The following is a 25,347-nucleotide window of genomic DNA, read 5'->3' on the forward strand; positions in this document are numbered from 1 at the left end:
TTAGGCACAGAGAGTAGACAACTCTGAATTTCATTGAGTTCAGGCCTAAAAAATGTTACAACAATGGGATATATCTTCAAGTCGCTTTTATTGCTACCATCAGTAGCAAAAGAAAATGCATTCACCTGCAAATGTGATACAATTTTCGCCCTTTCTTCCATGTACATTTCTGTAATGATAGCCGCAATTTTCGTTCTAGCACACCCATATCGTTTAGCGTCTTCCAAATCAGGAAACATTTTGCGAAACAAAGGTCCAGCACGATCGGCACAATTTACAGGCAGGTTATGTTCTACTATAAATGACGTAAATAACGCCTCGGCATTCGTCACACGATTTACATCTTGGTTTTTACATGAAAAGTTCAGTTTCTGGTTTCTTTCTACACACTGGACACTCACCTTATGTTTTTTCGTTTGCATATGCTTGAGTATATCGCATTTTCCGCCATGTGCAACTGAAAAATCACACCTACATATAGTACAGAATGTGAATGTTGGTCCCTTTCTGGATTCACTCAAACAAGGAAACTCTTCCCTATAAGCACTTTTAAACACTCCATCATATTTCTTTTTTGACATTTTGGCCAAAACAAATATTAAGGCACAACACGAGCACTTCTACGGGTAAAACAACTATGTTGTGCTACTTCTGAGGTTAGGTTACTCCAAAGAGAATGTTACTCGCTTGAATCATTTGCAAAGAGAATGACTGTATTATAGACCAAAGAGCAGCACATGACTGGCCACCGTGCCCCGCACTGCCATCTGGTATCATTATTAGAACTACTATCGACCAGCCATACTCAGCCATATATCGACAGAACGAGGAAATACGCAGGAGTTTAAAATAATACGAAAATTACGGATATTGCTCTGAAAATCGGGAGATCAGACCCGGCAATCGGGAGATCTGAGGAACGATGAAAAATCTGGAGTCTCCTACTCAAATCCGGAGACTTGGCACGTCTGCTAATCTAACCTGTGGTTTTTATGTTTATTTGCAAAATATTGTGCTGGCTCCTGATAAAAAGGGGCTGGCTACTGAATTATTTCCATCTTTTTCTACCCCTGCGAAAACATATTTATAATCATAAACTTATTTTAACACACACACACACTAAAACATTTTCTTGATACTGTTTGTTGTTCTTAATGTGGTAGAAAACCTAAAAAAAAACATTAAAAAGTCATCTGGTTTTTCTTGGATAAACTCAGAAGAAGTTAAAATCTTGGTCTTGTTGGTTTTAAAAATATTTTTATAATAATGTTATTAGATTTATGTTCCGCTAACTACTCTTTTACAGTTTTCGGAGAAGCCAAGGTGCCGGAATTTAGTCGTGCAGGAGTTATTTTACGTGCCAGTAAATCTACCGACACGAGGCTGACGTATTTGAGCCCCTTCAAATACCACCGGACTGAGCCAGGATCAAACCTGCCAAGTTGGGGTCAGAAGGCCAGTGCCTCAACTGTCTGAGCAACTCAGCCCAGCAAAATTTATTTTTTAAATTTAATGATCTTATCCTCCATTGAAGTGTTACTATTCATAAGATCTATTAACAACAATTGCCTTTGGTAGTATTGCAAGCTTTATCCAGGTCGAAGAACAGTCATCAAATGCTAAAAGGGATCTTGAATGGCACTCTCTGGTCTAACACCAGGTGATCGGTGGTAGACCAATGAGAGCAAAAACACTGGTAGTTAGTCAAGAGACTTCTCTCTTCTAAAGCACATGCAAGTTGTTGGTTTACCATCCTTTCAAAAAGCTTTTAGAGACCATTTATTAGGAAAATTGACCTATAGCTGTCCACAAACTTTGTATCTTTACCTTGTTTGGGATTTACTATTACAGCACCTTCAAGCCACTAAGATGGAAACTCTCCCCCAGTCCATATTCTACTGAACAGAATGAAGATATCTGTGAGACATCGGTCGCTTAAAAGTCTGAGATTTGTATTATAGATTCTGTCCAGCTCAGGAGCGATGTCCGTACAACGCAAGTGCACTCCGTAATTCCCTCTCCTTGAAAGGTACATGATAGGAATACGAATCACCAGAGGCACAAGAGAGCTGGTGAGCCTCCTACTCACACTTTATCGGCAGAAAAGAGGGTCATATCTTCCATAGGTACACATATCTGCAAAACGTGACATGATGTGATCTGCAATGATGGAAGAAATTGTAACTACATCTCTATTAATGGAGATTTCGAGTAGCCTGCGACTTAAAATCTCTAACGATACACAGCAGAGTTTTGTCCATACTTGTGGTGATGGAGTATATGTCTTAGAAGGAAGAGACATACTTTTTCCAAATTGCTTTATTACTCTTGTCTGGCTTCATGACTAAATGGTTGGCACGCCAGGTTTGATTCCTGGTCGGGTCGGGAATTTTAACTTTCATTAGTTAATTTCTGAAGGGATGGGTGTTTGTGATGTCTTCAGCATTAAGTTTCATCTTGAAGTATGAGTGTTAAACGTCGTGCCAGGTGGAGGATAGGCAAGCCCGCCGAATTCACCGACATACTCAGCATTACAAGTTGTCCATTTCAAGACCGTATCGATGTTTAATCAAGAATGCCGGCATTAATAAAGTATCGATTAGGTGGTTATTTATACTTACTTCTTGATAGTCAGCATTGACGTAGCCGCCTTGAGCTGGTTTCACGCAGCAAGGCATGACCATATATGGTATTCCGACCCATGCATAAAGTCTATTTGGAGTTAAGGTATTGTTATTTTTGCACCGCCAACATAGAGGCCACTATAACAGATGCAAATTACCAAATTCTCAAACAAATCCACGATGTACTTTAGGAGTTACTGAGGTGGATAATATCAACGTTTTGAGATGCTTCGTCGGCTCCAAGTATAAAAGTAGGGCGATCTTACAGACACACAGGCCGCCTATTCGGCATCGACTCAAAAGACCTGTGCCAGGCCTCTGTGGAGGCCACACATCATTTATTTATTACTCTTTTGAATAAAAAAGAAAACAGGCCTTCGCTTGAAGGTGCTTAAAAGGCAATATAACTGGCCATGTAATTGCCACTGTAACAAGTGAACTAACACACGGCTACACAAGGTGACAACCAGGTGTGAGAATGTGTCGTGCACTACAAAAGTGCGTAGGCTTCCCTGTGTTGAACACAGGAGGACTGAAGAGGTTAATTATTTGCTCAATAAACCACCCCTTAGCACAGGAAGATGGTAAGTCCCAGAGGGTGTTATGAGCATTCAGATCTCCCATAAAGAGAGAAGCAGACAACTGAGTGACCGAATCTTGTAGCTCGTGTAAAGATCTAATTTGGTAGAAAATACATGTTGCACACCACTAACATTACTGCCAATGGAGTGCGAACTACAACTGCATCCAGCAGAGTATGTAGCAGCACTTCTTCATTGAAGATGTCAGAATGGACCAGGTTACAGATCTCCCCAGCTGCCTTGCCATACACAGCTACTCGGTCCTTAGAATAAAGGTGGCACTCTCTCATATTGCAAGAACTGCAATATCACCATTGTGTGGATTAAAAGGCTAATGAATTACGGCAATTTTGTCCAGTTATTTGCCGATTTCTGCCGTTATTGTCAGCACCATCAACATTCAATATTGGCTCGCCTGCACATCATCCTCAACAGGGGGAGATATGGGGGTTGAGCAATCCACTGATGGGTTTGCTGAACGTTAATGATGGATCTTCTTCCTGGAAAGGGCAGATTCCTCAGAAAGGGATCAAGCAAAAGGGCATTGGGGCCTCTCTGTTTTCCCCGTCGTTTACGCATTCTCTGCAATGTAAGCTGGCAGTTTGTTTGCAGGCTTCTTTGGGGATGTGGTGATCCCTGATTAGGCCAACTTTGTAGGTGACCACTGAAGCTTCATCTTGTCCTCTTTTCTGTCCTGACCGGGTGAGTTGGCCGTGCAGTTAGGAGCGCACAGCTGTAAGCTCGCATCCGGAAGATAGTGGGTTCGAACCCCACTGTCAGCAGCGCTGAAGATGGTTTTCCGTGGTTTCCCATTTTCACACCAGGCAAATGCTGGGGCTGTACCTTAACGAAGGCCACGGCCGCTTCCTTCCCATTCCTAGGCCTTTCCTGTCCCATCGTCGCCATAAGACCTGTCTGTGCAACGTAAATCAACTAGCAAACAATTTTCTGTTCTGGGCTTCGGTAGGAGGGCTGGAACTAGTTGATAAGTCTTTCACCCCACCCTTGTGGGAGAAGACTTCCCAGACAAATGTGCCTGAAGAGACCTTCCCAGATGTTGACAATGGTACACCTACTGGTTTCCCAGGAGGAGGTACTGGTACCTCCTTGGGACCTTTTCCTCAATCCATTTTGTTGGTGGCTAGTTATGTTTATCAATGATTGCTGGGTACTGGTAACATGTACAAAACTCTCTGGTGAGATCTGTACATTTGCAACCTCAGCAAAGGACACTGAACTCCAGCAAGCATGGATTTTAATTTTCTCTGGGCATGTGGATGAGAGAGTTCATACAGAGTTTTATCTCATGGATCATCATCTCCTCCTCCCTGAATGAGAGACAGTTATTGGATACTAGAGCAAGCACACCTGTGCAGGTGAAGATTTTTGTTTTAAGAGCAAGTACAACTAGGTAAACATCCTCTCTGAAAAAATTAAATGAAAAAGAAAATTAAAATAAAATACAGTAATTTATTAAACAAAGAAATTTCAAAATGAATTACAAAACAAAACAAAAATCACTGCATTAAGCCAAAAAATTCACAAACGAATCAAAAGGGAACATAAGTTTCCAGAGTAACACCACACTTGGAATTTATATACCCTTGATTAATCCACTCTCATACATGAAGCGAATGACAAGATCAGCAGTAGTCACGTCATTGGCTAGTATGAGTTTGGGTGTCTCCTGCAGGCAGAGGTTTCATTTTGGGCCAGAGAGATCAGCACTCACTCTGGAGATGTGGGGCATGGTGAAGTAAGTCGGCACCATAAGAACTCACCAGGAGGGGAGGGGTCGTCTTCCCTCTTTAGGAGGTAAGAATGCAGAAATCTTCCATGATCTATCCCCAGCCTACGCAAAAATATGACCGGAAAGAGGACCGCCACACAGCAGTTGTCTTAACTACTCTCACCTTTTCCAATACATATAAATTTTACAATTTAGGAATTTATTATTGATTCCACTTGAGACATGTTTCGCCCTTCATTGAGGGCATCATCAGTCAAATTTTCTCCTCAAGGCAAAAATCAGGTACCTGGTTAGTAGTTGACATGCACAAATTAATACATATTATTAACACACATTACAAAAATTACGTATGAGAAACAGTTGTACAATAGTGATGGTTGAACATATAGGTTTATAGAATAAGCAGCCAGCACCATTGCTTAAAATTAAAATAGTAGAGTTCGGCAGTGGTGCTCTGGAGAACAGTTGACGCGATCATAGGAAAATATAAAGTTTTAAAAATATTTACATTATAACACCGCATGTGCGTATTACCGACTGAGCTTCCTTCATAGTGAACCAATATTCATCAACAATTACCTCTCGGCGACACATCAGATAACTTCCACTTCATACAATAAAACTTTCAACAACACGCCAGAACCCAGCGCACATCGGCACGAAAATGGCGTGCCACTACGGCTCCTCTTCGCAATCAGAATGAGAAGATGCCTCATCCCAGCTACAACGCTCTGACTCTGCAGTTACCGTATACATTCTAATCTCTCCACCGCAGTTCACAACACAAGCAACTCTATTCTATTTCACCAGACCAGCAACAAAAAAAAAACTTCATCCCGAGGTCCATCATACTTTTTCCACGGAATAATATCAATTTAGTCTCACCGGCATCTCACGCCGATGTCTTCACATAACATTCGAAGCTACAGAAGTCAACTAAAAGAATAAGCGAAAGTTTCAACCCGCAACATATTCCTAATAGCAATTACCTACAAATAACTGTCATCATTGTTGTCATTCAAACGCACTGAATACCCATGAGTCTCCATCCACACTGACCAGTCTCAGCACCGATCTCTGTGCTGCAACCAGACAACTTTCAGCTTGAGTCCTATAAAACCTCATTTGGCTATGAACATTTCCCTACCCCCGGTGATTTTAACTAAAACCACTCTACATATTCTGAAATGTCAATGCTACATTCTTCTTCCAACCTTTAAAACAACAGGACGCACTTGGTACTAGATTTTTTTTTATATCCTTGCTCACCAAGCTGCTTTTGTGTATATATGTATATAAATTGTAAAATTCTCAACTGTTCACTTGGACAATGTAAATCTGTATAGTTACCAACCATTGACATTAACTTTTGGTTACAAACATCGACGCCGAGCACTACACCCTTTCTCCCCTGATTGTTATATTGTAAATATTTTTAAAAACCTTATTCTCAACTGTTCAATTGGACAATGTAAATACTGTATAGTTACCAACCATTGACAATTTTTGGTTACAAACATTGACGCCGAGCACTACACCCTTTCTCCCTTGATTGTTAAAATGTAAATATTTTTAAAACTTTATATTTTCCTATGATCGCGTCAACTGTTCTCCAGAGCACCACTGCTGAACTCTACTACTTTAATTTTAAGCATTGGTGCTGACTGCTTATTCTATAAACCTATATGTTCAACCATCACTATTGTACAACTGTTTCTCATACGTAATTTTTGTAATGTGTATTAATAATATGTATTAATTTGTGCATGTCAACTACTAACCAGGTACCTGATTTTTGCCTTGAGGAGAAAATTTGACTGATGATGCCCTCAATGAAGGGCGAAACATGTCTCAAGTGGAATCAATAATAAATTCCTAAATTGTAAAATTTATATGTATTGAATAGGTGACAAAACAAACCTTTTAGCATCCTACATTCAGTATCTTCAATACGGATAACAATTATTTTTTATCACTTACTCTCACCTTGTCGGGAATTCGGTTAGCTAGCCACTCCGATTCCCAGGACACTAAGATGATCCGACATAGCTGAGAATAAATATCCATAGCTGGTACATTCATAGGTCTAGGGGGTAAAAGTACTGCTTACTTTGCAGCTTCATCCACAAGTTCTTTTTCTGCAATCCCATCATGGCTTGGAAGCCATGCGAAAGTGATTCTGGTACTAACATCACACAATCTGGCTAGGAGGTTATGAATCTTCTGTACCAGTGGGTGTTACAGGAAACAGGTGTCAATAGACTGCAGAGAACTTAACGATACGGTACACACGAGAAAGTGGTTTCATCACCGTGTGCAAACTCCAGAGCTTCTAAGATAGAAAAAATCTCCACAGTATACAAGCTACAAACACTAGGAAGCGAGATCTTCATGTTTACATTACCCAAGATGAAAGAGCAACCTACATTTTCTTCAATCCTAGAACGATCCGTAAGGACATGTCTCACGACTGGAGACTGGTGAACGAAGTCCTAGAAATACCTCCGATGAACAGAGGCATCCATGTTCACCTTGAGGCTGTGGAAAACTAGCCATATATCCAGTTGTGGAACTAACGATTGAGATGCCTAACAGAAGACCGCTCGACACAACCACTAATAGCCAAATCTAACTCGTGACACAAGCTAGCAAATCTATTATGGTTAAGTTTATCAACAAGCTATCGATTCGAAACCCAATCGACCGTGTGGCATTCAGATGGTTTTGATACCTCTGGTGGTATTGGGTACTAAAGATGCATTGATAATTTGGATGTAGTGGCATTTTACAAATTTTGGCAGTGTACATCAGGAGTAACTGCTGCCTCCTTATTCGTAAAGGTGGAACTCCTGCTTCACCGAGTAGGCTGGGAATGGGGCTAGTACGGAAAGCTCCCACTGCCAGCCTATCTCCACTATGGTGAACACTGTCTAAAAGGTTCAGCGTAGATCTTGATGCTGAACCATAAGCCGCACAACCATAGTTCATTTGGGAGAGGACAGTTGCCATGTAGAAACATAGCAGCACCGTACGGTCAGCCCCGCATGAGGTGACGCTAAGAAATTTAAGCATGTTAAGTCTCTTCAGGCAGGCAACCTTTAGCTGACAGATGTGGGGTTGCCACGTTAGTCTCTTATTGAAATAGAGACCTAGGAACCTGCAGGTGTCTACCAAAGATGGTGGTGTGCACTCAACACCAGCATGCTCACATTTTCCATGCATCCCACAGGTTGTCAAACCTTGACAACAGAAAGATGTGTGGCCAAATTTATGACAGTTATAACACCTCATTGGAGCAGGAACGTACAAGTGAACAGTTAAACAGTATACTGTGACATTTATACAGTTGGGAAGTGATTGGAAGTCGAAGGTCAGGATGGAAGAGTCCATATTGAGCAGGTTATCACCGACAGACCTCTTCAAACTCCTCACATCAGAAACACCTTGAAGTGTAAGGTTTCTTATCATGTCATCACGCAAAACCTTAACCAAATCCCAGTGGAAGAAAACTTCTTTGCATGTGTCTACGTCCACTGTTAACAATGTTATTGTGAAGTGGAAACATCAAGGAAGCATTGAACCAAATCATTCCTCTGGTAGGCTTAAGAAATTAACTGATAAGAACCGCTGAACTCTAAAATGTACTATACAAACCAATAGTTAGACACCTTTGCCAACTATTGCCGAGTACATCTGTTAATGGTTAGGGACAGAGGTCCGTGACAGAACGACCCATCGAGAGATGGTAGGAAGCTACTGACCTCACGAAAAAATGTGCGATATCGCTTACAGTGATGCAAATAACGCCGACTTAGGTCTGTGGAGCAGTGAAAGAAGGTTTTATGTAGTAATGAGTTACAGCATATGCTGTGGCACTTAGGTGGACTTGTGTGGTGGACTTGGTGGAAGCTGGGCAAACAGTAATCATCTGTGTGTGTTGTGGCAACAGTAAAATTCGGTAGAGGTGGTACGATGGCACAATGAACACAGGTGTTTAGGAAAACATTTTAGACAATAGCATGATTCCCACATTGTGGCAACAGTTTGGAATCAAGAACTTTTCTGATAAAACTCCAGTCCACAAAGCAAGAACCATTGCATCGTAGTTCCAAGAAAATCAGGTGGATGTGCAGGAACTGACTGCTCAAAGTCCCGACTTGAACCCTACCGAACAGCCTTGAGATTAATTTGAGCATTGATTGTATGCATCAGAATTTCGTGGAGACTTCTATGAAGATAAAATGCTATAATAATAGCAAAAGGAGATCCTACACGTGATCAGTTACATAGCTGGCATCTCTGAAATGAATAACAGGTGTTCAGAAAATTTTAACCACACAGTACAGTTTAGGGCCCATTAGAAAGTTAACAGCTTCATCCCAGAAGAATTCAAAGAGCTACTTCTTTCAAGCCTATAAAAGTGAAAAAGACATTAGGCTCAGTCTACTACCATGAATAATAATTTGTTGTGCACAACTAATGACAAGTACTCATAAGAAACATCAAAAACCCAGAAAAGTATTTGCGTTAGACACCAAAAGCAATAGGAAGTATTATCATGAACAGTATGTTTACTTAAAATTCAACTTGATAAAATTTTGAGAGGATATATTTTATCTGAATGCAACTTTTTTTTTTACAAGCATGGAAGGTCATCTTGTGCCAGAAAACCACAACTATTCCTCAAATTGCTGCTGTTGAACAGATAGGAAAATGAGATGCAAAGTGGAGATAAAACATGGATGGTTAATTTGAATTAACTGATTAATTAATTAACTAAAAGAAAGAAAGAAAGAAACAAACAAACAAACAAACAACACTTAGAAAGTACATAACACCTTTATAACCTCATTCCACTAATCACACTTTATACAAATGTCAACTCAGTAAGAAGCCAACAATGAACCAAAGCGTTCCAATAGCAGGAAAGATATCTTACTTGTCTACCATGTTAAATCCACAAACAAATTTACCCTTTTTTTTAACCTGGCACAGGGCACAAGGTTACTAGGAATGGAAGCGGGCATGTGGTGAGATTTTCCTTCACCCATGAAATAAATGAAGAAAAATCATTTTTATAGTTTGAGGCTTAACTGATTAATTCTTGCTATTTGTTTTACGTCGCACCGACACAGATAGCTCTTATGGTGACGATGGGATAGGAAAGGCCTAGGAATGGGAAGGAAGCGGCCGTGGCCTTAATTAAGGTACAGCCCCAGCATTTGCCTGGTGTGAAAAAGGGAAACCACGGAAAACCATCTTCAGGGCTGCCGACAGTGGGGTTTGAACCCACTATCTCCTGGATGCAAGCTCATAGCTGCACGCTCCTAACCGCACGGCCAACTCGCCCAGTATCTGATTAATTAAAGCTTTCTGTATTAATTTTCATAAGAATGATTATAGCTTTATAATATTTAGATTACAAATTTAGGGTATTCTATCTTGTCAGTATCACAAACATCTCTTTCATATGTGACTCTTTCATGCATCTCTGCCAATTTGAAATTGGTATAATTCACAAATTATTTTACAGTTCCTTCAGAAAAAAAATGAAACCCATGCTTCCATTACCGAATTTACATTTCATGCTTGTCCTCTGGCACCTGGTAGATGTCTGATCAGATTTCCATGCCTAGTTTTGTGTGTCAGGTTTTTGCAATGTACAATGTGCATATGGGTCTATTTCATACCACTTGGTCAGAATTTGCAACAACAGGTTCATTTAAATTTCCAAAAACTCATTTTTGCACTTTTTTTTTTTTTTTCAATTTGTTCAACATGACCATTGCAACTGTCAATTATATCACCTTCCTTTCAGTCCATCTCCTTTCCCACTTCATCTATCCATTGTAATAACACTTTCTGTGCATCCTCATTACCCATGGCTCAATATATTCACATATAGTCAATATATTTACAGTATTCAACAATGCTAGAAATACTAATGTAACAAAGCGCAAGGTGAGGGAAAATCTCACTAACTGTGAAGAATACAACAATGCATTGCAAACGAAAAAACAAACCTTCACAAAAAAGCAACAGTTGCAGACTGATGCAGAAAATAATGAACTTTGAATACTTAGAAGGACAGACATGTATGCAAAACCACTGCACAGTGGGACAGGATAGAATCAAGAAATGGCTGATTCCCTCACCACGCGCTTGGTGCCAGGTTAATAGAAATCTCAAAATGACTGATTTGAATACTTAACCAGAATTAAATAATAAAAGTTACTCACTGAGGCTGATGCAATGACTATCACTGAGCCAAGAGCATCAGCTAGCACATGCAAGAATACTCCTCGCATGTTCATCTGAGATGCAGTATCTGCTCTGGCATCTCGGGAGTCCTTCTTCTGAGCGGTTATAGCTGGCGGAGGTCCAGGTTTACGGAAAGTCTGATCATTTTCGTTGTCATCTGTAGAAACCAACTGGGAGAGTCGCGTATGACTGTGAGTGATCCCTCTATGTGAATGTCCATGTGAACTCCCATGTTCTGAAAGAAACAAGAAAAATAAATCGTGAAACTTTAAGTTATATACCGTATATCAGAAATAAATAAGACAAAACTAGGGAAAGTGGCTATCAAGAAAGGTGTATACTAATTGTGTGAAGGTAGTACATAGTTCTGGAAAAAATAGACAAAGAAAGTTATGAAATTTCTTGTTGGTGACCACAGATTCCAAAAATCTCCAGTAGATCATTAAGCTAAGAAGAAAATGTGTCTCTACATATACAAATCTGTATAAACTGTACAAAAACTCTTGTAGAACCCTTCAAAAATTGATTCAGAAGTGTGCCATACCCTGGCCATCTCTGTTTCTATCTGGTTCGCTTTTCGGACAAACTGCTTGCCGCCCCCTGTTACTTATGTGTACTCAATGACATGGTTATTATGGCCGACTTCAATTGTACACGCAAACTTAGCCCAAGGAGATCACAGCTGTGATTTTACGACGCTTGTTCCTGATCTTGTCTATTTAGCTTCTCCATGATTCTTCTTCTAAGCCTTTATCTTGGTGAAGGGTTATGGCGAGCGACACAATGCTTCTCGACGCTTATTTTTACAAGTGCTATTTCAATCGTTTTCAGACATGAATGCTATTAACCTTGGAGATATCCAACATGCTTTATTGCACATATATGAATGGCCAGATTAAGGTAATGTAACTTCTATATTTTTGTGTTTGTGTTTATCACCACGTGGCATTGTGGTTGGCCACCATTTCTTTATACTCTTTATTTTGTGGCCCGTCTTTGTTCTTTCTGTTGTTGCCCATGTAACGTTATTTATATCAGCTATGTTTTTTTGTCACAACTCGGAACAATTTGCTCTCTGATGTCCCTGCTATGCGGTTGTGTATCGGAAGGGCCAGTGCATAGAAGATTTGTGCTGCTTTGGCATTTGAGTTGTATATGAGATATGTATTGATGATGTGAATTGGGCCTCCGATCTTGTGTGGGTTTGGCATCGCATATCCACGAGAGATATTATTTATGAACCATGCTTCTACATTTTCGCAGTCCTTTTGACCATTGTTATCTGTTATACGTCCCCTGTTCCTTGGACCCCTTTTAACCTATTGCGTGAGTGTTCGAATGTGAGATATGCAGGATGCATATCATATTGCCTAGTTGTGTCGTTTGTTCTTACCTTTGCATTCTCTTGGGCCCTTGCATTTTTTTTGGTGTGTGTATGTTACCTTAGCATCCCCTTGTTTATCCCTGATCCCGGGCGCCATGCTTGCGTGTGCCTCCCTTTCTTTGATCTTTGTTTTGGCCATATTTTATCTTTGTCTTTTTTTAGTTCATTGGAAACCATTGTTGTGTGTGGTTTTTCATTTAATGGCTGTGTTGCGATCTGTAAACACTCGTCCTGTTGATACGGATATCAAATGATTTATTGCTTTGGTCCAAGGTCTGCATTATGGAATTAACCTATCTTGTTCCTAAGGTGACAATTTCTTTTCTTATGTTCTGAATATTTGTATTTTATGAATGGTTGAACCTGTTGGCCGGATCGTATTATTGAGTAGGTACGATGCTATGATGATTATGAATAGGTTATTATGCCTATATATTGTTTCCATCAGGGCCTGGATTTTTTTTTTTTCTTATTTTATTTCTTCCTGATTTGTGTGTGGTCATTTATTATTTTGATGTAATATTTATTTAATAAACTGTTTGTTTTCTACTCGGCATTATTACTGTAGGAGTAGGAGGGATAACCTTTTAAACTTTACCCTTTTGATTTAATAGGCTCGAGTTCAATTCATGACTGTCTTTGGACATTTTTGACCCAGTCCGCGCGAACATGATAGGTATTTATTTATGGCCCCATTACCTCCGATTGATTTGAGCTTCCACTGATTTTTATTTTGTTTGTTTTAATTTTTCATTATCTTTCTGCCTGTGTATGTGTTGCGTTTTACAGTTATTTATTCCTCGGTGCTTATCATGCTCAACCCTGCCGTGGGCATGCGAGAAGAATAACATGGGGCTGGTTTAACACAAACTACAAACCATATTCATCATCATCTGATCGGGAGGCGCAAATGGTTAGCAGAGCATGGGTTGGTCGAAATGTTTCATCAAAAGAATTATTTTTGGTGAAGCAGAGCTGAACTTGTTTAAACCCCATGATTTTACCTTGTGTTGTTATTGTTCACCATTTTCATTGATCCATATCATCCTGCTGCCGACATCATTTGCCCCATATGTGTAATTCAATCTTGAGTAGAACTCAGCACTTTCATTCTCAATTATTTTTGTGTTTGCCTTGATATATCCCCCTGTATTATGCTGTTTATACTATCTGTGAACCATGGCTAATGAAACACATAGGAATACCTGTGGTGATGGTGAAATGATGCCCGATAACCCTCCCAGAATTAATTAAGAGTAGTGAAGTTGCTAATGATAATGCTTCCCTTCAGTCTAGCACTAGTCGCAGCGATGCTGAAATTGGATTTAGAAATGGCCGTAATGAACTTCTCTCTGTTACGAATATCAACATGATGGACCGCATTTCTCATTCAGTCAAGGGTGCTTCACCCCATGTTACTCCTGCTCTGGACATTATTCGCAAATGGAATTTGAAATTCTCTGGCGAAGGAAAAGGGGCTTCGGTCATTGAGTTCTTAGAATGAGTAGATGATATAGCAGGGTATACCTCTATGTCTTTATATCAAAATTTTTCCATCATTCCTGGAATGGTAGAAGGTTCTACCAGCATATGGTTCACATTATGCAAATGCGGGATTCGATGCTGGGCTGATTTTGCTAAAGAACTTAAGATTCAATTTGGGTTGTCTGATATAGACTTAATCCTCAACCAAGAAATACTCAGAAGAACGCAAGGTCGGGAAGAGCCCATTGATGAATATGCTACAGGTATTCTAACCCTGTTCAATCACCTCGATGTTAATGTCCATGAGTCCCAGATCTTCGACACATTTTAACAAAATCTAGCTCCTCTATATAAATTATTCATTATGAGGTCTGAAGTAAACTGCATTGATGACATAATTAATCTGGGTCGTGCATTTGAGTCAACTCTGCATCTAAACATTTTATACCAACCTCGTCCTCCACCTGCCGATTGTTCTTTTCTTGATACTGCTTGCCGTACTATGCCAAAAACTGTCTCCCTAGGTTACCTACTCGTCTTCGGTATCCTAACAGGCTTATTGACCATTATGAATCACCTCAACCCTCTGACCGTACCACCAATGCCCTTTTGAGTCAGGATGTCCCTCGCCATAAGGTGTCAAATTCCATAAAATGTTGGAATTGTGAAAAGGATGGCCATGTTTCTAAGAACTGTAAGTCAAAGTCTTCCTTGAAATGTAGTCAATGTGATTTAATAGGTGTCTATCGCAACTGTCCGCGGTATAATACCAATCAGGGAACCTAGCTTTGGACCAGCGTAATGGCCCACTGTTGGTACCTAATAACTATTCTAATCATAAGATTTGGGGACTTCCTTCATCTTCACCCTAGGCCAAGGTTTTTGTGGTTCACACATGATGTATGCCTTCTTGGACACCGGACCTTGCAGTTCTTTTGTCATTCAATCTCCGGTGAAAGGGATGGTTTTGAAATATCTTCACAATAGTGATTGCCCCAAAAGTTATGCGTCTGCTAACGGTCGTCGTGTATTTCCTGTGGAGCGTGTGAAAATTCACAACCTCTCTTGGGATTGGAACTTCACCGTTGTCCCAGATTTACCGGTTTCTTTAATCTTAGGCACAGATTTCTTGTTAGTCACTGGATTATCCATCAATTTCATCACTCGCTTCTTTGCCTTTCGCTTTAGACCTACTGAAAGTTTCCCCTTTGAAAACCCTTTTTGAAATGGGCGGCTATGTGCCGTATCAAACTGTAGCCCTCATAATGTTCAAAGTGACCTGTCTAAATCTCAAGCTTCCATATTGAACAGTCTCCTAGAAGAATTCCCTCATGTCCTCTCTGCAAAACTAGGATGGGCTAGAATTTTCTTATCGCAATGAACTGAAAGATGACACACCTGTTAGACTATCTCCCTTCAGTTGTTCTCCTCCCAAGCTTGCCGCTATGAGGAAGTGTGATATAGATGTCGATTCCCATAGGGAACCTGAAATATTTGCCCTGAATGAGTAAATTTATAATACCAATATAAATGGTCCATTATTGGACATTATAAATTTTCCAGCTAACTCATTCCTGGTTGCCAGCGTTTCGCCCCCGTGTGCTAAGTTGGGCTCATGAGTTCGTACTTAGCACACCCACCAAGACGCATGGCTAGTGCATACCATGGAGGCCACTGCGTAGGCTACTTCGAGCCACCGGCAGTGCCAATGCACTATGAGAGACTTTGTCAGATTACCAAAAATTGATGCCTGCTTGGCCATCAGATGATATAGATATTGATTCTGTTGACTGGATTTTACTATTTACCTTGTTACGCAGGGTACATGTTTCGAATCCATATGTGAGAAATGGTATAAGTCGGTATAAAACATGGTCAATTTTGCTTTCTGGGGTATTTTATCACCCCAGAGTAGATTTCTCACTTGAAAATAAAATTGAAGCTTTCTGAGTCCTATTAAGTATTCCTTGGTTTACTGTGTTATCTTTTGAAATTATATTTTCAAGGTATTAGAAGTTGGAAATAGACTGCAATAGAGTTCCCTCCAGGAAAATGTTTGAATCTGTGCCTTTCTTGTTGATAGTCATTTACTGATGTTTAGTCCATATTCTTTAAACTTGCTATTCCAAAGATTTAGTTTCTCCTGTACTTCTGCTTCATTTTCTCCCCAGATCAAAAAACATCATCTGCAAATATTAGAGTGTTAGGTTCTTCGCAATGGTCTCTGATGGACTTTATGATCCGATCCATAATGGTGACAAGGCACTTCCCTGCTGGACTCCTCTTTTGGTTTCAAACCAATCTGATCTTCCAATCCCTACTTGGACACAGTTTATAAGCACTTTTGATAGAGCATCTTTACTTTATTGATTTATTATTTTTTTATTTTTTTTTTTTTGCTAGTTGCTTTACGTCGCACCGACACAGATAGGTCTTATGGCGACGATGGGACAGGGAAGCGCTAGGAGTGGGAAGGAAGCGGCCGTGGCCTTAATTAAGGTACAGCCTCAGCATTTGCCTGGTGTGAAAATGGGAAACCACGGAAAACCATTTTCAGGGCTGCCGACAGTGGGGTTCGAACCTACTATCTCCCGAATACTGGATACTGGCCACACTTAAGCGACTGCAGCTATTGAGCTCGGTCCTGTACCTTCTAGGCATTCCCAGATTATCTCTCTGGGTACACTGTTGTAGGCCTTCTCGAAGTCCATAAAAACAGTCACTAAGTTCTTACCATATTTCCAGTGCTTCTCTGTTAGCATTCTGACGGCAAATATCAGGCCTGAAGTTCTTCAGTTCTTCCTGAACCTGTGTTGCTCCTCCTCCATTAATGGTTCGGCTATATTCCTGATTCTTCTTTCAATTATCTTCTCCAGAAGTTTGAGTGAGAAAGTAGAGTGATACCCATGTAATTTCCTCATTTCTTCCTGTCTCCCTTTTTTTTATATAGGGGGATAATGATACCTTTCATCCAGTCCTCCGGTATCCTGTTTTCTTTCCAGATAACAGAGTGTACTCTATACAACCACAGTATGCCTTGTGCTCCAGCTGCCTGTACCATGTCAGCAGTGAGGTCATCAAACCCAGGGGACTTACAATTTCTCATGTTCTTCATCTGAGACTCCACTTCTAGCCATGTTAGCTGGTGCAATCTTCAGTGATATCATTTTGAAGACTTTCTCCATTTAATAAAGTATTGAAGTAGATCTTCATTTCTTCTCTGATGCCTTGATCTGTCTTCACCAGGTTCCCGTCATCTGTTTCCAGTGCAAGGATATTGCCATCCTCATTTCTTCTGTTCTTAACTCTTTCACACGGGTTGCGTAGTAAAGCGTTCTGGAGTAGCACATTGTCTCCCGCAGGTTGCGTAGTAAAGCGTACTCGACTTTCAAACCGACTTCCTCTGCCATCTGCCTGCTAAACGTATAACTTTTTGAAAACAGTCAATTCCCTACGCTTCCTAGATACAGCTGGCATGCACGGAATCCTAAAAAAGTGTTCTTTTATACATTTTCTTAGATAGAACAGGCAGTTGACTGAAAGTAAACACACTGCAGCAACATGGCTGCTCATAACCAGTCAAGTACGGAGGATATTTATTACAAATTAGATCAATATATTGACAAATGCAATGGTAGTGAGTTTGAAGTTGTTGGTATGATAATAATAATGGTATGGGAAGCAGTTGGGACATGGTATGAATCTGAGGGAAATCAAAATACGGCACAAGACAGGAAATGTTCATTCACGCACAGTCCCCCTTTAAAATATTAGGCCTACTTGTACAAAACGTAATTATCAGATTTAATTCTCCAGTTAATTCTGTTTCGGACTATGAGCCTCTACTTAATTACTTAATATTCCAACTAATGTCAATTTATCTTCGAATCCCATTCAGTGAAATATTGCTTGTAATTTGTATGTTTGAGATGAAGTATGATTTGCTATCTAAATATCTTCATCAGACTGACCCCAAAAACGAAATAAATTGGGAGATTCAGGGTGAATTCCTGTGTTCTCTGCATTACCAAGAAAATAAGAGCCCCATCAAGTCCAGCAATTCAGACCGACTTCAAGAACAAGCAATTTAACATTATGCACCATAATGGATGCTTCTTGATGTATCATTCTGAACGGGGGAGGTTCCTGCATGTAATTAGGTGATCTCATTGTATCATTTTAGAATAACTATAGTGTATTTTCCATTGTTACAAAATTTGACAGCGATATCTTAAGTGGTTTTTGCAGAATAAATTATTTAGTGAAGGAACTCCACAACTATACCTGACAAACAAATTATTATTCTAGGTTTCACCAGACAGTGAGTCAAAGATAGTCCACGGGAAAGGGTTAACTACTTTATAAAGCAACCTCCTATTACTTTCACAGTCTTCTGTTAGCCTGGTAGTGAACTCGTCCCAGCAATTTTCCTTGTCTTCTTTAATCAGTCGTTTCACAAATAGTTTCTTGTTCCGGTACTCCTGTGCCAAATACTGAAGTTCATCTTCTTGGTGGACCAATTTCTGTTTTTCATTATCTAGCCTCTTCTTTGCTGCATTTCTTTCTTTCACAGAAGTTTTCACCCTCTCATTCCACCAGGACGCAGGGTTTCTCTCTGCATACTGCACTTATCTTTCCACATAGTGATTCACCTTCTGAAACCAGGGTGTTCTTGAATGACAGCCACTCTTTCTTCATTTTTTGGTAAATTAGCTGATATCTTTCTTTGGTATTTTTCTTTCTTCCCATTTTCTCCTAGCAACTAGGACTTTGGCATTTTTAATCCCCCTTTCGGTGAGGGCGGTAGAATAACACCAATGGTATCTCCTGCCTGTCGTAAGAGGCGACTAAAAGGGGCCCCAGGGACTCTTGAACATGGAAGCGTGGACTGGCAACCATGGAGCTTGACATTCTGCAGATGGACGTTCCCAATGTGCACAACCAAAAGCCAGTGGTCGCCATCGAGACTTTCACTTGGAATAACCTTAACATCAGTGATGAACTGGCTAGCACATCTATCAGTTATTATATAGTCTATCACTGTCCTCTGCTTCTCATCCCAACTAGTACAACTAGGCACCTGCCTTCTATGTAACACTAATCAGAAAGAAAAAATGGAAGGGATCCGACACTTCGAAAAATGAAGTTATCGGCCACAGAAATACAAGGGCCCTTCTCGGTAGTGACACTTCCTTTGCCCTTCCTGACAGCAATCTAATCTAATTTAAAGTATGTATATCATATTACACAATAAAATGTGCATATTACCAGTTAGTTCGGTGATAAAACATTCTTTATAGCCTAGCTTGTTTTGCACCCATCAGCTACTTTTCAGTGTATGTTCTCTTGAAGCATCCTTCCCCCCCCTGTGATGGCATTTTTGTCTCCTGAGCCATTAAGCAATTTCAACGTAACTGTGCTTAATGTAGCCCTGAATTGCCTGATATTTTCCATCAACACTGAAAACACTTCCTGTGGGAGACTTGCTGTAAGGTAACAAATACAAAAATTATGCAAGTTTTTACAATGGAGAAGAGTAATTAATTTCACAACGCTCACAGGTAGCAAAAGTCTGATGATGCTTGTAGTAACGGGGCCTAACATCCAGTAACTATTGAATAAGGATCATTGCCAACTCACAAGCAGTGAAATGAGGAGGGTTAAAGCAGTAATGCTCAAAAGGATTAGACATTTATACTCCTTTCCTTTTTTCTTTCGTAGATTTTTTATGATGATGTTAGTTCTCCGTAATAATTTCACCTCTGACTGTAATCGTGAGGTGAAATCCGTAATAATTACGGACAAATCGTAATAGTTGGCACCTCTGAAGTGAGGAGCCTCGCACAATAAGTGGAAGAAATGCCAGGACTAAGCTAAGGGCCCCACGGTTGCCAGCTCACACTCCCAAGTTCAGAGCCCCTGGGGCCCCTTTTAGTCACCTCTTATGACAGGCAGAAGATACCGTGGATGTTATTCTACCGCCCCCACCCAAATAGGGATCAAGTTGGCGCGAGCTAACATGTGAATTAGCTGCAATGGCAACGAGAACAGCAACCTCAGCAGAGAGTTCTACGATGATTGTGTTGCAGCGGGTTAAAACTGCTCATTTCAAAAAAATTCATAACAAGACAGGAAAACACTGGACGGTGGGGACCTGTCAGGGTATCTCTCTATGTGGAGTTGCTCTCCATGACTAGCATTATGCCTACCTTCAACAGAATTTAAGACAAGTGAGCAAACCAAGCTAGTGATAATGGTAATAATACAAGATAGAAGGGGAGAGAGAGATTTTTTCAGTACAACTCAGGTGAATGTACTACACCAAACTGTAAAATAACATGAATACATTCATATGCCAACTTAAATTATCCATAGAGGAGCAGAATTTCTACCTTCTCTTTGGTGGAGTACATTTCTGTTACGGCATGTATCACCTTGCAGTGTACTGTACTGAACGTGGATGAATGACTCAGCAGACGTCACACCACATTATCCTTTGTTTCCTCTAAGCTCAACCACAGTGAAATAAGGTACGTAACTCTGGGTACCTGTAAATACAAAGTGTGGTGGCCTTTAGTCCAAGAGGCCCCAGGTTCAATTCCCAGCCAAGTCAAGGATTTTTAACCTTCATTGGTTAATTCTTCCGATTCGGGTACAAGATATTTGTGCCATCTTCAACATTACAATTCATCTTAGGTAGGGGCACCCTCAATCAGTAGTCGTAACATTGATTTATGTGTCTTTTAGGCATGCTATTACAGTATTTCCAGCTGCAGACACAGCGTTAAAATTATTCCTGTTTGTTGTGTGTGTTTATTGTTAGTGTTACAGGAGTCCTCCTCACACTGTTGACAAGTTTCCTTTATTTCTTAGTAGCCTTCTGTCCGATTAAAGATTAGTTTTATTATTTTAAATGGATATGAGAGTGTTATTTATTTCATAAAGAGGAATTATATTGCCAAAAATCCCAAGCAGCACCAACTAGCAACAGAAATGAGCTCCACAATATATTCATACTATTACAACAATTTAATGCTTGATTTATAAATTCATGAAGACATTTGAATGATTGTTTATTTAAAATTTTTAGATATTTGTTTATATACAAGTTGTGGAATTCTAAGTATGACACTGTTGTTCAGAGTCCATTGTCAAGATAGGTTAGCATCGAGTCATTGAAAAATCTCATCAATCCGACATAAAATTGTATCACCTTTGTTACTGATGTTTATTGTATTCAATTTCCACCCACATTCTTTATTATTTTAACTTTACTTTTATTAATATTTTTATAACGCTTATCCACACATACACTATGAGTTATCATTAGAGTAGTTGTAAATGTATATAGTATGTATTTATCCTTACGCCTGATATTTCATAACATGAGATAATGAATTTTATAAATATCCTACGCATTTGAAGAACCCCAATTTTGAATTATAGAAGAGATAGATTCACTGTTTGACTTGGAATAATATATTTATGACATCCAATGTGAAGAAAGCAGCCCATCGTCCAACCAGATACCTTCGCTGACAAGGTGCATACTATTAGACAGGTATAAAACACACACGGACGCACGCTGAGAAGTTGAGAACTATACTAATTGTTAGCCATACAGCATGGCAATTTTAGTACTTTAATATAATGCTATTGCATCACTTGTATATGTGATGCAGAGGTCACATTCTTATTCTTATTTTGATTTTTAAACTTCCATGTTTTTGTAATGCTCAACGGTAGAGTACAGTTCCAAAACTAAGTCAAAATACCATGCATTCTTCAAAATCACTCGTATTTGCTGAAAATACAGTTTACCTCGTAATATCAGCTTGAAGCATTAATTTTCAATAACAAAACTGGCCTTCACGGAGTGCAATTAGGACTACATGTAAAGATAAGTTAAAAAATAATAGTGCAAAAATCCCACATTTTATTGCAATAATTGAGGTTGCAATATGTTCATACCTCTACCAGAGCCCAGGTTATAATACACATATTCATAGGTTTAAGATTTGCTAAGTTTTTTTTGCCAGTGGCTTTACGTCGCACCGACACAGACAGGTCTTATGGCGATGATGGGATAGGAAAGGCCTAGGAATTGGAAGTGGCTGTGGCCTTAATTAAGGTACAGCCCCAGCATTTGCCTGGTGTGAAACCACGGAAAACTATCTTCAGGGCTGTCGACAGTGGAATTCGAACCCACTATCTTCGGGATGCAAGCTCACAGCCACGCGCCTCTAACCACATGGCCAACTCGCCCGGTGGATTTGCTAAGTGGTCTGTATTTTGTAGCAGGGTAAAATGGTTAACAGTATCTGAAATTCTAGAAGAGTTCGAAGTAGCCAATGCTTCAGACATCCCAGGCTCTGAATTCTATATTTCTGTAAGAATGCCAGTGGTTGAAGGAGGGGAAAGAAACACAGATTCTGATAATGAAGACTGAGCAGATCCTGACAGATTAAAGTGTGCCTATCTTCAAGTTCGAGCTGACGCAGGTACTGGTAAAAGACAGCTCCATCAGGGAAGACACTTTCAAATTCAGTGAACCTACTGTTTCAGTGTCAGAATGTGGAGAAGCTAACTGCAGCAACTTGAACATAAATTGTAGTAATGAAGCAGCTAAATTATACTCTTTCTGATGGAAAATAGTGAATATGAAATTCCTTGTGGCCTCTCCATTTATCTTTGAATATGAAATTCCTTGTGGCCTCTCCATTTATCTTTCGTCCTGATTAAAGTTAATTTACAGCTTGTTGGCACCCTGTAGATTACTTTGATGCTTTATTCTGGTAGTTTGATTTATGCATGAATAATACCTGCTGTCATTTTTTGATGGATACAGTACTTTTGCATCCATCTCTTGGCACAGGCCAGAGTAAAGTGTAGCTTCCACCCAAGTCCCAGTCAACATCCATGGCTGTGACAATATGGAAGTTGCTGGGGTATGGGTAGTGCTGAGTAATGACATTCAGAGCATGACTAGTGCATCTGAGTGTTATGAAAGGTGCTGCTCATAGGGTCAGTCATGCTGCAATAGTACTTTCTGACCCAGTGAGGAAAGCAATGGCAAACTACCTCGCTCCTCATCTTGCCTAGTAAGCCTCATTTTGGTGCTGCCATGGGTTTTTGGGGTTTCCTTATAACCGCATGACCTTTGATGGTGCTATTTGAGGATCCAACCAGCCTCTGGGCTGATGACTTAACAGACACAATACCTGGATTCTTAGCTGCAACTACAGAATTTTGCTAGATGGCCTTGAATGCTACTGCAAAGGTACCTAGGCAATTCCGTATAAATAAGGAACAGCTCCAAGTGGAGGAGACCGACTTGTAGTGGAAGTTCCGAATGAGTGCTAGAGGATAGAACACCATAGAAATTTCCTATTAAAAATCAACAACCCCGATGCTGATGCAAAATTCCTGGTAATAAAATGCTAAAAGCCTGTGCTGCATGTAATGTTCCTCTTCCTGACACTAGTTTTGCAACTTATGAGAAAATCTGAACTCTAGTGTTGGTGAAGAGTGATCTAGTTATATTTTTTGTGAACAAAATATATTTCTTATGAAAGGTAACAACAACCATTATTGAAATGAAAATGGCCATTTTATAGCCACGTACAAGGAACATTTGTAAAAACATTGTTCACTGGAAAAAAAATTCGTGCTATTGTCACAACCTCATTTCCAAGCAAGTGCTTAGTGGGTCGTTACCAACCAACCAACCAACCAACCAACCAACCAACCAACCAACCAACCAACCAACTAGCCAATGTGTTTACGTATGACTAAAATGGATTAAATAATTTCAGTTGATATTTACGTGAGTGGCAGTCCATATTGAACATCTTCATGTGCAAATCTCCAGTCTTTGAAGTAAAAAGTAATTTGGGATTAACATCAATTAAAAAAGGAAACTCGCCATAAGACCTATCTGTGTCGGTGCGACGTAAAGCCCCTAGCAAAAAAATAAATAAATAAAGGAAACATTCAACCACATTTTCTGATGGAAATTTTTCAAGACTCAAAAGGAAAGGACTGAACTTACCATGGAATAGGAAGAGGCCTATTACATTCACAAGTAGACCAAGAACACCTACGATGACTATCAGCCGAGGTTCATGAATATCTTCCACCTCTATAAATCTAGAAAAATTACAGAAGTACATTAATAAAATATAAAGCTAAATTTCTCTTACATTAAATATTAGTAAAGTTACCTTCACTACTTTTTAAATTAGCCAACTTCCAAACTCATCAGCAAACAAGGTATTTCTTTGGATTTTGGAGTTTGTTACTGCACTGTATGTACATGAGAATACAAATCATTCAAGATAATTGAACCACTGGTTACAGAGACCAGTCATTTACTAGGACTAAACATAAAGGAATTGATTTAAATATGCACAGAAATGTTTTGGTTAATATGACTTTTCTCTTCACTGTTTAATGTTTCACTAATTCAGGTACATTTTCAGCAATGCCGGAATAGCCAAGGCCTAGGTAGCAGTTGAGGTCCTTAGGTACAATCCCGGTATTCCTGCTTTGAATATAAGAGTAAACAGAAAATTATCTTCAAGACAGATAATGGTGGGGTTATGATGTTATGATAATGGAATCCACTTAGGATCAAAAATCACCTGTACATTATCAAAAATTATTGAACAATCACACAGGTTTGTTTTAGTTCATATTTACATAAGTAACAATCCATAATGGACATCTCTATACCAGCTAGTTCTTTAATGTACAGTAGAACAATTTGATTGATTCAAAGAATGCTACGGATCACATGACTGTGTTATGCTGTGTAGACATCTGGATTTGACTACAGACAAAAATTTTTGGTGACTGGAAAAGCATAAAGAATCTTAGACTGGATTCTGCCAACACATTACAAATTTAATAGCAATGCTTCATCCTATCATCTTCCAAGAATGGCTAAAGAACTGGAACAATGAACTACAATGGGATGGCACAATAACCGTACTGTTTCTAGACAATAATACTAGAGGTGTAACAAATATGATACAGGCCCGTCTGAAGGAAAGAAAATTTGTATGAGTTTGTTTTAATCAAATTTTAGATGTTTTGCAAGAAAGAAATCAGGCTTTTATCACCAGTCCTTTGTTGTCCATTGCTACAGCACAAATTCCGAGGGTGCTTGAGCACCCTTGAAATTTTTTGGGGGGTTTGCCCAGCACCCCCTACAAACAGGAATAACAACAACAACAACAACAACAATAGAAGAAGAAAAAG

General features: G+C 39.6%; 1 protein-coding gene across 6 annotated transcripts in view; it reads right to left on the bottom strand.

The window, feature by feature from the left end:
• The window catches only part of ZnT63C (zinc transporter 63C), a 482,994-nt gene that overhangs the window by 148,397 nt on the left and 309,250 nt on the right, over positions 1 to 25,347 (bottom strand). For all 6 annotated transcript variants that reach the window (XM_068226668.1, XM_067144352.2, XM_067144351.2 and 3 more), the window contains 2 exons: positions 24,137 to 24,234; positions 11,195 to 11,451 (listed from right to left, as the gene is read on the bottom strand). In XM_068226668.1, the coding sequence (XP_068082769.1) occupies positions 11,195 to 11,451; positions 24,137 to 24,234 (355 nt within the window). The remainder of the gene's footprint in view (positions 1 to 11,194; positions 11,452 to 24,136; positions 24,235 to 25,347) is intronic.

The sequence above is a fragment of the Anabrus simplex genome, chromosome 3 (genome assembly GCF_040414725.1).
Source record: "Anabrus simplex isolate iqAnaSimp1 chromosome 3, ASM4041472v1, whole genome shotgun sequence".
NCBI lineage: Eukaryota > Metazoa > Arthropoda > Insecta > Orthoptera > Tettigoniidae > Anabrus > Anabrus simplex.